The sequence below is a fragment of the Kryptolebias marmoratus genome, linkage group LG13 (genome assembly GCF_001649575.2).
Source record: "Kryptolebias marmoratus isolate JLee-2015 linkage group LG13, ASM164957v2, whole genome shotgun sequence".
Lineage (NCBI taxonomy): Eukaryota > Metazoa > Chordata > Actinopteri > Cyprinodontiformes > Rivulidae > Kryptolebias > Kryptolebias marmoratus.
Window position 1 is genome coordinate 23,578,876 of NC_051442.1, and position 18,343 is coordinate 23,597,218.

General features: G+C 36.9%; 1 protein-coding gene across 2 annotated transcripts; it reads right to left on the reverse strand.

Annotated features, from left to right (window-relative positions):
- Positions 1 to 805: 805 nt before the first annotated feature.
- Positions 806 to 18,228, reverse strand: LOC108250147 (heterogeneous nuclear ribonucleoprotein L). Of its 2 annotated transcripts, XM_017439894.3 has the most exons (14): positions 17,941 to 18,228; positions 17,431 to 17,549; positions 16,834 to 17,071; positions 15,556 to 15,641; positions 15,351 to 15,447; positions 15,151 to 15,217; positions 6,300 to 6,335; positions 5,952 to 6,020; positions 5,590 to 5,840; positions 4,442 to 4,563; positions 4,127 to 4,328; positions 3,975 to 4,032; positions 1,781 to 1,876; positions 806 to 1,685 (listed from the first exon to the last, which is right to left on the reverse strand). In XM_017439894.3, the coding sequence occupies exons 1-14, from the start codon at positions 18,022 to 18,024 to the stop codon at positions 1,627 to 1,629; spliced, it is 1,584 nt and encodes a 527-aa protein (XP_017295383.1). In that variant the 5' UTR covers positions 18,025 to 18,228; the 3' UTR covers positions 806 to 1,626. The 2 variants fall into 2 exon arrangements, with proteins under 2 accessions (XP_017295383.1, XP_037835051.1); XM_037979123.1 differs by lacking the exon at positions 6,300 to 6,335.
- Between the last annotated feature and the right edge of the window lie 115 nt (positions 18,229 to 18,343).

Below are 18,343 nucleotides of genomic sequence, written 5' to 3' on the forward strand. Positions count from 1 at the left end.
ATAATGGAGCTTTAGACCTGATCCCCAGTCAGTTTCACTCCAATCAACACCTGCACTCATGTGACAAGAGTGGCCCATCAGTGAGTCAGACAAACAAGGACCCTAACGAGCCTCTATTGTTTGTTTGATTGAGAGTGAGAACAATTTGCAAGCAATCCAGTTTACATCACATCTCATCTTTAAAAGCTCTACTCCACTCTCTATTTCTGAATTGAAAAAGCTCCTCGGATGAGAAGCGAAACGTCTTCAACTACAGAATAGAAGTCCAGTTGTCTTTGTTTTTTAACCTTTTTTTGAATTATTTAGAAGTTTAAGGTCCACAGGACTGAAGCCAACCTCCCTGGATGTGGCTACAAGAGGAAAATGATGACAAACTGAAGAGACACGAATGGTAACAAAGGAGGCCAGAAGAACCTCCAAAAATATTACAGGTGACCGCCAAGTACAAGAGTCATCAGTGTCAGATCACACAATCAGTCGCTGTTTGATTCGGTTTTTTACAATAAATTTGATTAACTGCAATTCAAAATCAATGACTAATTTTTATTTGCTGATTTTCAGTATTTTTGTTTACTTTTGTCAGTTTTAAATTTTTTCAGTGACCTGGTTTTTTTTATTATTACTATTTTACACACTGAGAACTAATAGATTGTGCAACCTTTTTAGGGCAATATTTACTCCTTCAAGAAATGGAACTTTGTTTTATTTGTAATATATTAAGGAATCTGCTTGAGCTTTTGTCTGAATGAAAAAGAAAACAAAAAATTTTGTTAAATGAAATAGAGAATAAAGTCTGGAAACAAACGTCTTTTCATTCTTTATTTTCCCATACTCTTAAACTCTGGAAAATACAAAAGTAAAACAATCCATACTCTTTCAGACTTCAAGACTGTGTAGGAACTATGAAACTAAATATGTGGCTCCCAGAAAACTTGCACTGAGACACGATGCTAGCTCCCGAGTATATAATTCATTTTAAATATTTACACAATTATGCAAGTAAGAGGCTAAATTTGGGTTAAAATTTAAACGTGTAAGCTTGAGCACAAAAAACAAATGCATTTTATGCTTTAATATCATTTTTTGTGGCAATATAGTTTATGAACATTTAGGAAACTAATTCCAAACAAAAATAACAGTATTAAAAGTATGTAAAAAAGTATCAACACTCTGGAGTTTAAACACCACCCACAGATCTTCTGTATGGCTATATATTTAAACTTCAATAAAAGAAAATAGTTTCAAAAGTCTCAGTGAATAACTTGTGGCTATTTGTCTTGATGAAAACTAATTGTGCGTTTTAATTTCAAAAATGGATATGAACATTTGCTTGGCTAACAAAACATGATACTATACAACATCTGAACAGTGGATAAAGCAGTGCTCATATGATATTAACCTAACTTTTGTTAAAAACAGACACTGAGGTGGGGGTGTGATGTGAACACACAAAAATCAACAACTGACTGAAAACATGTCGAAAAAGAAAATTAATTTTAAAGGAACAATTGTCTAACACATAATGATTATGGTATTAGTGAAAACAATTTCAACAAAACCTGACAACAGAACTGCATTTACTCTATGTGGACACAAAATGTTATTATTATGGGGAGTGGAGGGTGTTTAATTGGAATGGTGAGTAGTTGAGAAACACAACTTAAGAGTGTAAGGATAAAGCCCACCTAAAAAAGACAAAGAAAATTTTAAAAACAAAAAAGTTACAATTTACAATTCAAAGTGTAAGGTAATGTGCAACAACAATGAAAGAAAAACTCACTTGGGTTTTTTATTTGATAATGGTTCATCATAGCTAGAGCTTCCATGGCATCATTGATGGATTCCCACTCCAGCAGGCCAGACGAACTTCTCTCACCTGTTGTGGTACACATGGTTATTACTCAAGATGGGACTTACTTTGTGTAAATACACTGGAAACAAAAAAATGCTGTGCATTTATAAGTAGAACAGGGTTTGATCACTTGTTATATGAAGCATTTTCAAGACCTTATCAGCTCAGTGATCTTGAGCTTTACTCTGTCATTTTGAATCTATCATTTGATTAGATCCACAGTTTTGACAGGAGGGAGAAAAAAAAACAACAAAGACTTGGAGGAAAAAAATAAAACTGGTCTACAAATTACTATCAGCCTGGAGACACAAAACAAGAAAAAGATAAGGATTTCCATGAAGAGTTTTAAGTTTAATGACAAATCTATAGGTGTGTAGAAAGCACATTAAAATGTTCTGTAATGTGAAATGCCTCCTATGTATTCACTAAATTTGATCTAGTTCCTGTATGTAAGGATGTGGAAGTACTGTCTTCTTACACAAACCTGCAGAAGAATTTATTAATAATGGGCAAATTAACTGGTTTGCTGTTTGTACACATGGCTCTTCGAACCATACTTCACATCATCATCCACCACCATTGGTGGTGGTATTTTTGCAAACACCAACCCACTATTATTAAGGGTGTCATTGCACAAACACCGTTTTTACTAATCTGTTTACATTTTTTGTCCTGTATCTCATTGCCCAGCTTTAAAGTAAAACGTGCCAATTATGCACTACAATGTGCGTTTTGATCAGGAATAGTGTGCCATGATTTTTGGTAGTGGTGCATCGCACAATGTAGACAAAATTAGAAAAAACAAACAATCAAAACAAAAAAACTGGGAACAAAAAGAAAAGAAAAAGACGATCAATGGGATTTTCATCAAGCACATGAGAAAACCCTGTCCTCTTTGGAGCTCTACATGTCTGACTTCACAGCAGAAGCATCATTCAAAGTTTGAACGGGTCACAGAAAGTTGGACTTTACATGACAACTGCCATTTTGATATCTTTTATGGTTTTTATACAATCACAGTTCAGGTTTTATGATTTAAAAAAAAAAAATTCAACTAAATTTTAGCTGAAAATTGATGTCACTCACCATCTTTTCAACTATCTAAAATTTAAGTTTTGCAAATAAACTCTTTACTCCTGCAACTCCTTTTTGGCACATATACAAACTATACATCAAAATGTAAAATACTCTTTTTTTTCACCCACTGTGCGTCTCCCTCCTATTGGACTTAGTGTTCTCTTAAAATCCCCCATAATGTGGAGACAAGCAAAGCTTCCATAGACCTTTTTTTTTCCAAAACTGGAAGTAAAGGGTCTATTTAACTTGTCATATCTCGTACATAAAACACTGTAGAAACCAAAAAAAAAAAAAAAAATCACAGGTGACCATGGGAGTCTTCTGATTTAAGAACTTATAGTTTTCACACACCTGTTGGTTTGAGCCTTATTTTCAGTCTGTTTCTGTCTGCTTCTCATTAATTTGGCAGTCAGGGAGCGACAAACAAAAATGTGTGGTTACCATGGTCACCATAATAAACCACTGGCATCAGCTTTAACATTTCTTTTGATCTTGGTTCTCTTTACACTTCTGCAGCTCATACCATAAAATGCTGTAATTTTATTCCAAAGTTATGTTGGAGTTTTGGGCAGAGGCTGCATCGGCTTTCTTCAACATTTTTTCAGAAATTTTCCAGTTATTATTATTACTACTACTAGTAGTAGCAGCAGTCCTCAATCTTGTCTATCAACTCATTATGGTCTGTTCAACTAGAAATAAGCTTCAGAAAACAAGCTTCAGTCTGAGACAAATAGATTGAAAGATTAAGTTCAAATCTTTCAGAGGTTAGCAAAAGTAAACAGGCAGTTTGAGCTGTCACTAGTTCAAACTGCATAGTCTAGATCACTTTCTTCCACCACAGCTATGTTTTAAAACAAAATGAAGCACTTCCACGCCATACCAATATAAATTTCACAACAGTCAGCCACACATTTATTTTCTGCCCGCCAAACTGCAGCACAATCTGAACAGTCAATTTGCAGATAAATGCATCACCACAGAACTATCTGTGGTTGAATCCATAGGGCCACTCATTCAGTTTACAGCCAAAAAAGAAACTACTCACTCTTTCCAGTGAAAAGTTTCACACTAGCAGGACTCTTAATTCCCAGTTTGTCACAAATCTATAAGGAAGGAGAAACAAGGTTTAGTAGAAATTTAAGATGGTGCTTCTAGGAATATTTTTATCCTTCAAACAGAACTGGTGTGTTTTCTCACCTGGGCAAAGCTCTCTGCAGTGATTTCTGGCTGGGCATTAAAGAAATGCAGAACATTGCTGGGATACTGGATTCGGTTTTTAGCTGCTTGCTCTGGAGAAGTAAAGCGGTTGTTGCGAGATCCACGAAAATCTTTGAAACTGCTGGTGTTATCCTCTAATTGATAGCACTGTCCTGGTACTATGGCCTGCTGCTTGGACACACTGCAAAGAAAGACACCACAGGGCTTTCATCTCTATATTTAGCTATAGACTTACAGTATATTTTCATTAGTCCACACTTTTGTGTTCCAAATAGTTTGGAGAGAAGCTCTTACCAAACATTAAGCTTCTGTCCAAATAGGAAGGTGTTATTGAGGTGAGTAATGGCTCTGTCCACAGAGTAACAGTCTCCCATCTCCACCATTGCTGCTCCAGGTTTACTCTTCATGAACTTGACCTGAAAATAGAGGGGAGAGAGAAATTAATATATTAGGGGGGGAAAGGGTTTTATAATTGTTTATAAATATGTGAAGTGAAGTGAAGTAAAATTTATTTATATAGCACTCAATAAGCCTGAACTTTCAGTAGTAGACCATCACTGGTCACAGAGGATTTCTGATTACCTCCTAGCACTGAGATAATCATAAACTGTCTGTAGTATGTGAGGATGTAAGATTGTGAATCCAATACCCTTTTCTGTAGTACAGGGGCCCTGCAGAGAACTGTTCAAGCTCCTTAACAACTCATCACACTGCCATCTACAGAAAGTCTCTGACCCTGCCATGGTTGGCCTCATCACAAATGAGGATGACAGGGAGTACAGAGAACAGATATGAGACTTTGTAGAGTGGTGCAATGAGAACCACCTCTAAAACAATGGAGCCCACAGCGCTGAAGGTGGATTTTCAATGCTGTCAAAACACCCCGCTGAGGCCAGTGAACACCCAGAGATCAGACAATGAGATAGTAGACTCTTAGGAGTGCCTGGATGTTCACCTGAACAATAAACAGGACTCCAACACTGCTACACTATACAGAACCTGTCAAAAGATACCTCACCTTTTAAGGAAACTCAGGTTATTTTGAAATGCAGGGGAAACTTCTGAAAAGTTTCTATGACTTTGTTATGGTATTGGCCATTTCCTGTAAAGTGACCTGCTACAGTAGCAGCATTTCCACAGAAGAGACTGGATAAGCTAATCATGAAGGTCAGTTCTGTCTTTGGATGCCCCTTCAACCCAGTGCAGGTGGTGAGAGACAGGAGGATATTAGTCAAGCTATCGTTGGTCCGGAGCAATGTCTACCACTCTACTCATGACATCAGGATGGCACTGTAGAGCACCTTCAGTGACTAATTGCTGCATCTTAAATGCATTAAGATGTGTTACTGCAGTTCCTTGCATAACCAACAAAGTAACTGCACCATCTATCTATATATTAGCTTAATATTTACATTATTCAAGACTTGCATTAATAAACTCACTCTCTCTATGTTGCCGTAGAGACAAAAGATGTTGAAGACTCTGTCAGCATTGATCTTAGAGGGTTCCAAGCCATACACCATAAGAACTGGGGAGTCAGCATGGGGTCCGTACTCAGGAGGGAGTGGTCCATAACCAGCACCATACCGCTGGCTACCCCGACCACGACCACCCATACCAGGTCCCATGCGATGGGGAAGAGGGGGGCCATAGCTGTCATCATTGTAGCTATGATAACCTCCCTGTGGACCACCTGAAGTACAAGAAAAATGAAACAGAAAAAAAGCTTCCAGGTTAAAGATTAGAAGGTCAGAGTGGAAACAATCTTTTTAGACTTTCATTAATTTTTGGATGTGACATTCACCGTAATCAGGTGGATGGTCTCCCAGAAGAGCTGGCTGCCTCTGGCGTTTGTGAGAATTGGCATTGGGATCTGAAAGTGGTAAAGTCAAAAATGTTTTTGATCAAATTGATTTTTTTTACTACATGCATCACACAAGTACCTCACATATACTTTGACATGCTAATGAACAAGTTTGTGAATTACATGCAACACAACACCCGGACAACTCTGAAAAAGTGTTTAAAAAAACAGTTGTAAATTATTTTTAGACATAATGGAGATTTTCTATTTTTAAAGTGGTTTTAGCTTTCAAAACATTTATAAAATGACTCCTATAGCCTTCAGCCTAGTATTAACACACAAACACACCTTGTGAATTGTTCCAATTGCCTTCACCATCTGCATCTGTGCGAGTACACATACACATATCAAATCCAATTTTAAAAGACTATCAAATCACCATTACTAGACACTTGTTACAGATACTAAACATTTATACGTAAAAGAGACAATGTTGAGATCAAAAAGCAACAGTGAAATGCCACGAACAGTGCCTGCCATTTTATTGAAAAATATGAGAATAGTTATTACAAACCAAGATAAAACAGAAACACAGAGTGAAAACATAAAAGTTTTGGCACTCATTTTATCGTGAAAGGAAAAAGTTAAACCCTGACCTTTAAATTTGCTTGTCATCAGATCGGTAAAACCTGACATCCATAATCACAATTTTGATTTTAAAGACACTTTAAATGCAAATATAATCTGTTTTGTAGGCCCCACTTCCTAAAGTTTAGGAAATAAACAGACAGCATATAATTATGAAAATTTAAATAAATGTTCTCATGAAAACTGTGCAGTTTGATACAGACAGCTTGTATTGGAGGTTAAAATAGAACAAAAGCATAATTACGACTTCAGATAAACATATTACACCATGTCATCACCTAACAATAACTAGGTACATATGCAGGCATTCATTTCTGCACAGCTTTCTAGAGGTCCCACCACAGCATTTCAATCAGCTTTAGGTCTGGACTTTGACTGGACCACTGCAACACTTCAATTCTGTTTCAATTTTTTTTTAAATAAACCATTCTGTTGAAGATGTTGATTTGTTTAGGATCACTGTCCTCTTACATAACCCAGGATAGACCAAGCTTCAGCTTCAGATGGCCCTACATTTGACTCCAGAATTTTCTGCTACACAACTAGTTTGTGTCAACTCAATGACTGCATGGTCCCCCCAGATCCTGGGGCTGAAAAATAAGCTTAAAAGATCAACCTAACACCCCCAGGCTTGGCAATTCATGAGGTGATTGTGCTGATAACTTCTGTTTGACCAAACAGCTTTGTATTCTTTGGACACACTCATGCACATTCAAAGAAAATAAAGTCCAGAAATGTTTGTGGTTTTAACATAGCAAGCCTAAAGCCTGTTGCCATGTTCTTTTTAAAGAAAATGTGCTTTCTGCTGCAAACCTTTTGAAACAAGCCATAGTTGTTCAAACTTGATGTAATTGTTATGAATTTAAAGGCCCAATTTGTGGTCGATCATTCGTTCAATTCTACTAGGACTATGTGACATGAAGTAAATGTCATCCGTACCGGTCTGCAAGGATCCTCAAGGTCCTTCTCTGACTACATGAATTGTGTGCACTAACAACACAAGTGGTAGTGCCAAAGAGTCAAATCACAGACAGAAGAAGACAAATACCTAGTTTATTAGTTTTGAGAAAATGTGTAAAACTTTTATCTAACTAATGTTTTTAATATTTTTTTCTCAATGTAGAAGAATGGACTATAAATAGTTTGGAAACAACACTAAAACATCTCAGAACAATGGTCCGTAATGGTTGTTTCTTTGAGACCCTCAAAATTGTCTTTCCTTCATGACAATATGTTTAACAGTTTATTTGTACGGCCGATATTTGTTGAGTGCACAGCTCGCAAAACTGTTTTTAAGCCGTGCATATTATTTTATTGCACTTTCTGCCCACAACACACACGCTACTACGTTTATAGTTTAATCTATTGGAGTATGCTTTCAAAATGAAGATAGGCAGATTTGGACCAGTTTTTCAATAATTATTATTATTTTAGACCTTTAAATTTAATTGTTTCTTGTCATAAAAAAGCTCCCTTGCAGGAGCTCTATCGCTATTGGGACAGGTTGGAGACACCCACTAGAAAACTGAGATGGATCTGAGACACCTGCAACAACAAACTACTTTGATATTTTGAAATTTGACACATATCTTTTGAACAGACAAGACTGAGCTTCTGCGACTCACATGAGAAAATCAAGAACCTGTGTGAACGTTCCGAGATATTTTGGAGACTCCCTTTGTGAAGACGTTTCGCTTTTTATCCAAAAGCAAAACATCTGCTGGAATTGAGAAAGCGTTTTGGATGAGAAGCAAAAAGCATTCACAAACAAGAAAAGAAGCCCATTTGCTTTGTTTTTAACAATTAAACCATTATGTAACTGGGCTGAAGCTGTTGGTGAACAGAATTTATGAGGGAGTCTCCAAAATATTTAGGAATCTTTGAAATTAGGTGTACATTTTTACTGCGTCTGTAGAAGTGATAACAATGTAATATGTCACACCAAGGCAGGTGTTAAGGTGTCAAACTATTAGTTACTTTTAACCCTTGAATTACAGACTGTAATTATTCTTTAAATTAAGCCTTTTACAATAAGCATATTTTCACCATCTGATTTGTTTTAGATACTATAATGTGAAACTAAAAATTTCTCATTATTTTGGACAAATGTGAGCATGCAAATAACTTTGTATAATTAATAACATTACAATGGCAATACATCACTGGGAATGAGAACTTGAGCAGTTTTATAAACCAGCAGTAAAAGCAACAATAAACTCAGTTTCGTCTCATCAGTCATGACATGTTGGGAACTGCTGTAACTACTCAGCAGCAGAAAAGCTGTTGATAAGTCATAGACCCTCTAAAATACTTCAGGGATTTGAAACCTAAAACAAAATAATGTGTCAAACAACTATACATGTTGCAGTTTCTTTTTTATAAAAAAAGAAAAACAAGTTGTCCAAGGAAGAAAGGAATATTGTCAAAATTGCATTATGGAAACCAGAACAAGTTAACACCAAGTTCTTGCAGTATCATATTATCTTTAAACTGTTGACCAATAATTATTCATTCAAGTACTTACAGCAACACACGTGAAGCATAGGACACAGTGGGTAGGTGGGGAAGTTGTCTTCAGCAAAGACGCTAACCTCCAATCTGACTCCAGCCTCAACTCATTTTTTTTCCTCTTCAGTCTTTTGTTTCTTCTTTCCTTCTTTGAATCCTCACCACCAGAGAGGAAAGTACATCCACACGTCCACTGTTGGGTTTTAGACTTGCAGCTGGTTCGTTTATAAAGTTACTATTAGAGGCTCATTTCCATCTTACCATGCTCTGACCACAAAGCAGGGTATACACATCATTTGAGAGTGGGCTGTCAGTCCACAGACACACTGAGCCAAACCTGCATCACACGGGAGGCATTAAAGGCGTCACTATGGGCCAGTACAAAAAAGGAAAAATAAAACAACGCAAAACAACACAAGAACAGCAGAGACAGGAGGAAGAAAAAAGGGAGCAAGGTAGAGGAAAAACAACACCAGAGTCCATATCTGCAGAAAGGTCTGAAAAAGGGTTTGTGATCTGTTTGCCTCAGTGCTTGTATGCTTGACAGGTGTTTGATGATTGTGTCTTCAAAGTCCCCCTATGGATAATTCTTCTCATGTAACAATGGGTGCTCACATGATGCTTAGTTGTTTTGTTTTGGATTTTGTTTTTGTAGAATTGCTGCCAAGCTCTTGCAAAAAAGAAGCCAAGCATGGAATATCTGCATGATGTTGTGCTGTCATGGTGGTTTGGCTGTGTGTTGGAAGGTAGAGACAAGGAGAAAAAGGCCTCTTTTTGTTAACTACCCCAGTATGTGGTGTCATCTGTTATCTGGTCAGCTGAGTGTGTCTGAAATGTCCTTTGTTGATCCCTGCAGTAGTGTTTTGGCAGGCACATTCCAGAGACAGGAGGTGTGACTTATGACCACACACGCACCTTTACTCCTGCCTTCATCAATGTGTTGTGTCAAAATGATGACTCCTCAGACGTCTGTAGATGACATGTACTGTACTGGTAAAGAAGCCTCAGTTATCGATATCTAGTAGCGTCAGACTGTGATGGATATACAAGGTGTGTTTGCATGGCCTCAGAGTATTTCTGTCCCTTGAAAGTGAAAAAAAGGCTATTGTCCACCATCAAAAATAAAGTGATTGCCTCGTCGGCTGGTAGAGATATGCGTTATGATGAACTTGGTATATTGAAGTACTGAACTGAGGTTGTGCTCCAGTATTTGTTGCCCCACTGTGTCCCATATGTGCCAAGAAGTAGATTTACATTAGTTGTTGCTGTGTCTGCTTTCAGTTAAGTCTGTATGAGCTCGTAAAGTAAGGACACAAGGAGTACCTGTAGGTTATTTTAGTAACACAAAGAGGACATTATTCCAAACAACATTAAAAATATTTATATGTACATGTTCTGATCATGGTTGAGCTCAATGAAAATGTCTACAAAAAGAAAAGTTTCTGACAAACAGAAACACAAAAGTAACAACTGTAAAAAAAGCTTAACATAATAAAAAAGAAAGCCTGGCATAATTACTTTTAACTTGATTAAGCAATGTTAACTACTGCCCAGGTTGAACTAAACCATATTGTTGTTTGTATTTAATCACAGACGTTACAGAGACAAATCTGTCCTAATGCAATAAATGGCTAAAATACTGTTAATCAGTGGTTCACAATTTTTGCCATATTTTAATAGTAAGCCACAAAAACTAGTATCTACAATAAAATTTATTCAATAAATTCCTTTTGTACAAACAGGTTTTTACCCATAACATTCTGTAAAACCTGATGAATGAAAACACAATTTTAATAAGTTAATACTAAGAACAGTTTGAAACTATGTCGTGTAGACACCATCAAGTGTATTTGTACTATATGGCTTGTATTAAAGGCCTCATTAAAATAAATTAGGGCTGCAACAATTAACCAATATAAGCAATAATGTCACCAAAAAGTCTAGAATTTCAATATTAACAAATCATATTGCAGTACCATGTTTTTTTTTCTTGTGACTCCAAACCAATACAGGAATAACTGTGGGCCTCTATACATCTATTCAAAGCTAAAAGAACAATAGAGAGCAAACGACAGAACAGTATCGAAACAAAGGAAGGAAGATCAAGACAAACTTTAAAGGGTGTACGGGCATTTCACAGAAAAAAAAAACTAAAGAAAAAAGATTGATTGCAGACTAAGAAAAGCAGATCTTTCCCTCTATGGCAGGACTATTGCAACAAAATATTTAAAAAGCTGCCCCCCTGGAGCTGTGATACCACCTCTGGATGGGTAATTTCAGCAAGTAAAGTTACTGTAGCATCTCACTGGGCTGCTACTGTTGAATAGTTGATGGCTCAAATTTGACTTAATATTGTTTCTGAGTGTTTGTGACCAACTGACTAGTCAGCTATTGAAAAATCACAGCTTCATTCTATATATCATTTATATTTTGAGTACACAGCTCACAAAACTGTAGTCGAGGCGGCGCACATTATTTCACTGCCCATATCATACCCACCTCCGCTCACTTTGTACGTACCGTGGCAGCCTCTCAGGTGTTTATAGATTAACCTACTGAAGTACATTTTGGAACTGAAGATTGGCACATTTGGACTAGCTTTTTAAACAAACATTTATCATCTGTGTGGTTTTCATACTTGAGATATTAGCTTCAGATGTTTTCTGTCAGAGGAAATCTCCTACAGGAGTCAAACTGCAGCTCTAGAGCAGCTGAGACGAGTTTGAGACTCCCATGACAACAACTACTTTGAGAGAAAACAATTTTTTGAACATGTTCAAAATTCAAGCCAAAGTGTGCAAGTCTCTGTACCTCGAGTGCAGAGTTGAATGCTGTAAGACATTTTGGAGACTACCTTGCAAATTCTCTTTGCCAGCTAGTTGTCAACAGTCGTACCCAGTGAGATACTGGCTTTAGTGCATTGCGTAACGCTTTGTTAACGTTAAGGATTTTATGGTGATCTTTAAAGTCAAATGGACAAACATTATTTCAGTTGTTAGTCCAATAGTAAATAACTGAATAAAAGAAGCTACACCATCTTTATGTTTTTCCTTGTGTTAACATCAGGATCAATTTTGAATTGTTCCATGGCAGATAGCAGTGTACTTAGAGAAAGTCATGTGTTTTGGTGGAAGCCGAATGAGGCAAAGTACTCTACTTTCACCACATCTGTAAAAATCCAGGGTTTCCGCCAGTATATTATAAGCCTGGCGGGCCGCCACAGTTTGGTGATCCGGCCGCCGGGCTAAGCTCCGCTTGTTTATTATAAATACGTCATTTTTTATTCACGTTTTTTTCCACCCGCACCTCCAGAACCACTGCCTTTATCTACTTCACCAAGCCAACAGCGACGCAATCGCGCTGTCCCCGCCCCTGCGCGAAGGTCCCGCGTGGTGTCTTGTTGTGCATCTTTTATAACTTGGGAGGACCATGCGTGCCGTGCTCCGTTCAAAATGGACGATTTTAGCGTTCTAGCAGAGCTGGTTCGCCTGTATCAGCATTTATATGATCCCTCTATGAGAGATCACAAAGATAATCAAACGGCTCAAAACCATGGAAGGAGATTACTGCAGCCGATAAAAAGGAGTGTTTATAGACCCCAGAGGGAAGAAATATTAGTTCTATGATGAGTGAATCACAACTAAAGCAAATACATCAATGAAAGTCAAACTTAATGCTTTAAGTTTAAACATCCTCTCTGTATCACAGCCAGAAACAACAGTTCTTCCTCCTGAATACCTGCAGCCATATTTGATGTGACAACTATCTGCTCTCTTTTTACTGTATTTCCACTGGTTGTGTAGCATACTGCCCCCCGTTGTTTTGGAGAATACTGCTCCGACAAAAGCACCAAGTATAAACGCCTCCACCGTGCGCTCAGGTCTGCGCGCTGTTCGCGGAGCCCTGCGTGACTCTAACGAGCCCTGAGGCCAAGCCTCCTTCAGCTACCTGGAGTTAGCAGGTCACTGGAGCCACAGCAATAAACATTGATCAAGCGGGTTTAACCAAAAATGGTTAATTGAGCTGAAATTCAGCGGGTGGCTTTACAAGACCGGATATGGTAAGCATGTTTTGTACTTAGTGAAAATATTATCCTTATTTAACATTAAAATGATGCTATTAAATTCAGCATTAGATATGCACAGTACAGTGCAGCATCTCTGTTGTTATTCATCGGCCTTGATGTGAGACGTGTGTTGGTGCTTTGTTTGCACTTTTTATTTATGTTAATTTATTTGTAAATGTGACTTAAATTAGGATTCAAATTAGGTGCAATCAATTAGTATTTATGTTAATTGTATTTTTTTTAAAGAAAGTATTTCAAAAGTGCCTTTTCGTAAAACTGTAGTTGTGTAAATATTTGGCACAAATACAATGTCACATAATAAATAGCCATATTTTCAACTTTCCTGTCAACTTCAATCATTTTGTTTTTACTAAATCACGGTCGACTGACGATAGGCCAGCGAACGGCCACCTACCACCGGGCTTAGCCTCTTTTCTAGGGGAAACCCTGAAATCCCTTGTGTATTTTTTGTTGTTTCTATTTCAGCAACTGGGAACACTGTCCCTAAGAGCTCAGCCCAGAGTATGCTGATTTTTTCACATCCCTACACTATAATCATGGATTTATGAACTCAATTGGTTTTACACTGTTCATAATAATGTTTGACAGGAAGAAATCTGTTAAAGCCCTAATAAATATTTGGAATTAACTACTTATTTGCATATTATCTTTTTTTAAAGCTTATAGACTCCTTGACAAGTCTTTATTTATTTAATTTCATAGTAATGGTCACAATAATTATTGTTAGCTGTACATTTCATTCATTTCAAATTTGTGTATTTCACTGCCAGTTTTTATAATTTGCTGTGGAAACTTGTATTACATTCACAGGTGGGCAGATTTGAGTAGGTGAGGTAGAGCCCAGAACATGAGGTGCCCCCACAAGAAGCAGAGACGGATTGAAATATTTTTTGACTTATTAAAAACAAACATAATTAAATAAAAAAAATTGACAGATTTAGTCGACTACCAAAATAATCATTAGTTGCAGCCCTGTGTGAAATAAGAACTCTTGGGTTTCAGATCTTGTTACAAGTTTACCAGAACATTTTTTTACACAACTACCCAAATATTTAAATGTAGATAATAGTGTTTTTTATATAAAGAAATTACTTTTGTATTCTTTAACAAAAATCTCTGCTTTTTTCATCTGTGCAGACTGAAATACTTTTGTGTGATCTTTGATTATTATCTATTAAGTTTTTAATCCAAAATAACTGAATGTAAAGTCAACAGTTTGTCAGCTCATGTCATTTAGGTTTAGTTTTTCCTGATTAACAAGGTTTTTTTTTGCTGTTTGTTACTTTTAAGGCAACGGGTAGTTATAGTAATGAATTACTACACCAATAGGAACTTATTTTTAGCTGCAACCATATATTGTTTAACCCAAATCAACACACAATGCTGGACTTAAATGAAAATACAAATTTATTTCTACATATGGTGAACACTGGAGACTTCAAGTCATTTAGTGGGACCCTTAACCAGATGTGTGTCAAGTAGTCCAACAAGGTAACTTAACCACATGGTATAATGTCCTGTTTATTCTATGATAAAATCTCCACTATGTTTTAAAGAAAGGTGTAACATGGCATTTTGTTAACTGGATTAGTGTAGGCAGCAGTGTGGGATTGTGCAGCTGTGACATGCTCCAGGGAATGTGAACCAATGTGAAAAACAGTGCTTTTCAGCATCTGCTGCTATCAAGTGTGCTAGTACTTTTTACATGCATGAGCCTGTAATGCAGGTTGCCCTCAAGGCTGCTCCTCATGCCCTTACTTTGCACCTGCTGTGTGGTGAAACAATGCATCAAGATTGATGACATTGCAGAAATATTGCCTTAGAACACCGGGCTACATAGAGAAGCACTTTGTGATCAAAGGCAATACCTCTGGAGACAGAACTCCAACCATCCCATAGAGTGGCATAAGATGAGAAGAGAAGAAACAAACAACTAAAAACAAACTGAAATATTACCTTGGCCACTCAGGTTTGTGTAGTCCCATGTGTCCTGGTCATTCTTAAAGACATTAAGGCGTGCCGGCTGTTGGAAAGGAACACATTACAAAAACAGAAAACATATTACCACCAAACTTTGAGCTCAGTCTATTATTTTATTACAAATGGTAATTAGACTCTGCATACACACACACACACACACACACACACACACTCACCTTGGCATATTCAATCTTTAGAGAGCAACAGCCAGAATAGATGTCTGCTCCATTCAAAGAGGCTTTTGCCCTCTGAGCACTTTGAACTGAGTCAAATGTGGCACCAAAAAGTTAAGGTCTACTATGAGTTTATCCAAGGGTTCAGGTAAAATCAGTATTATGATGTGACAAAAAAGGCAAGAAAAAAAAAATCTTAAAAGGATATTCAACCATGGCCTGAACACCATTCTTTCTGAAGATGACAATCCTCTGTACAGGACCACAGTTGTTACAGATGGTGTACAGCACATCCTGGGGGACAAAGAGAAAGGTTTGTCAAGTTTTCTTGATAAGCAACACCTTTAAAATGATGACATAAAAACACAAAATGTGTTGCTTTATCAATCCAAGTTGGTTTGTAGACTTTTACAATTTTCATTATTTAAAAATAGAAATTATCATGAAAAAGATTTCTATAACATTTAACGACCAAAATGAACATAAGACAGATACACATTAACACGTTTTACAAATTGGCTTGTTGCACAATTTGAGATGGTGATAACGCCCCCTAGTGTTCAACATAAAGGAATGCATTTCTTTACAGGTAATGTTTTGGTGTTGATTCTCTTTATGACTATCCAGAGCACAACAATCTGAAGGTATTTCTTTACAAGCAAAAACTTCTCTGTAGCCATGAGAAAGAGGCTAATTTTCTCAGCTAATATCCATTGAGCTCAAAGAAATATACACATAGAGCCTCACCACAAAATGTATCCATAAAGTGTCAATTCTCAATTTATGTTTTATTAGCCTGTTAGCTAAGTCATACGCCAACTGCAGTATACTGGAAAGCCACAGAAAGTTTACAAGTATAAATATTCGTAAGACTGAAAAAACAAAAATAAAGTGAGAAACAAACCTGCCATTCAAATAAAATAAATTTACTGCCATCTGACAAAAGGTAAGATGTGGAGGAACTTTTCATGACATAAATCTACCATTCAGCTGCAACTATCATCAACTGATTTATGAATAGTTGTAGGTGTGGTTTCAAATATTGAACATGTTTAAATGTACAAATTTATCATTATAATTTAACACATTTTTAATTCCTTGAAAGTCATAAATACAGACCATTCTTTTTAGATATCAAATACCTGGACATATATAAATAAAGTTGCAAAATTATATTATTTTACATTCTATAAAGTAAAAAAAAAGTTTCAATAATTGAATTTATTTGTCTAGGTAAAATGACGATCTAGTTATCAGTGGATACCTGTTCACTGCACTGAAAACATTTTTTGTCCTGATAAATCAAAGGCAGTAAATAATAAAACATACTTGAGTGGATGTTTGGCAGTGATTCATGTAGCAAATAAATTTCAGAACTTCATGACAAATAAAAATAAATAAATCTATAATTAATATTTCAAACAATGATCATATGTTACACACAAAAAGCTGCAAATAAATCATACAGTCACTGTGAGCACACTACCATGGTGATAGGATAGATGGGGTTTAAGATTGTGAGCAGCAGCACACTGTTGATGCTTCTGGTGTCATCCGAGTCTCCTGGCCGAGAAATCTTTTGACTAGTGGAGTAATTAATGAAGGCAGGGTGGCCGGCAATGTAAACCTGACTTTCAGCTGCAAATGTCACAGCATTGCAGGAGCCATTCAGGTCCTCGTACTCCACCAGGGCCTGGCGCTTCTTTGGCATCATAACCACGTAACTGCAAAAAAGGCAAAAGAGTTGAGTGTTTATCTGGATCTCTGAAAACATCTCATCTGTTCTAAATTTAATGACCAAAATACTTATTTCTCACTTCAGTGTCTATCTTGGTGTTGGATGCCGAAGCTGACAGTGGCTTAAGTGAAATATTGTTGCTATTTTAGTGGCAAATGATAAACGTAGTACAGCAGAGATTTTGCGTTTAATCCGAAACTAAAAAAAAGAGAATTACTATATTTCACAATTACTGTTATTTATTTATGTGATATAAACATATCCACACTGGACAGTCACGTGATGAAATTTAGGACCTTGCTGAATTGTAGTTGTTGAGGCCTGGTGTAGGTGCTCTCTTATTACCTGATGGTTCCAAACTCCTGCAGGGCCTCCACAATGTCGGCCTCCATAACACCGTCAACCAATCCTCTAATATGAACCACAGGGGAAGGCAGTGGTTTGTGTGGGTCATCGTAACTTTCCTAAGGAAATGACACAACAACATGACGCTTGCGAAGTCATAAAACACATTACCTTTTTCATTTTCAAAAACAAATAGGTCTAACAAGTACAAAAAGAGTAAGTTTTCTTCTTTCGTTGAAAAAAGAAACAACTAATTTATTACTTTACTGGCATCGACCTGAAAATAAACTAAACTTGCAGTGCTTGATTTTTTTTCTACTCAGTATAAACGAAACTATGTTATCAGACACAAACGCAGCCACAGTAGCTAAAGCTAGCTAGCGTCTACGTTTTTAGCAAAGTCCCAAAATATTACTTTCTTCGCACACATTTTTCTTGGACTAAAAAAGGAAAAACAAGCGCATATTAGCTCTTTAATACAATTTCTTCAAAGTTGTTAGGGACACTCACCGTTGTCATTCCTCCGTCTTCAGTTTTCTGTCTTTTTGTTGCTCTGCCACTTTCTCCGTAGTATCGGGATGCAGGGGCAGCCATGTTGTCTTATCCCCTTTTTTCCGGGCTAATGCTGCATTTCGGTTGCGTGAGGAAAATAGTGATTTTTGCGTGGATGACCAACTATTTATTTTTCCATTGTTAGCATATATGTGCTTTAAAAATAAGTTTTATTCTTCATATAGAATTTTAAAAGATGAACGATCTGTACCTATCATTGCGGATTATCCTCTGACAAATCAGTCAGCATAGTGTGTGTAGTACGTCTGTTTTTACTACTCACCTCCAATCACTGAAAGTTATGATGGTCAGTGAACGCAACAGGATCTCGTCACACACCAAACGAGTTGCTATTGGTGAC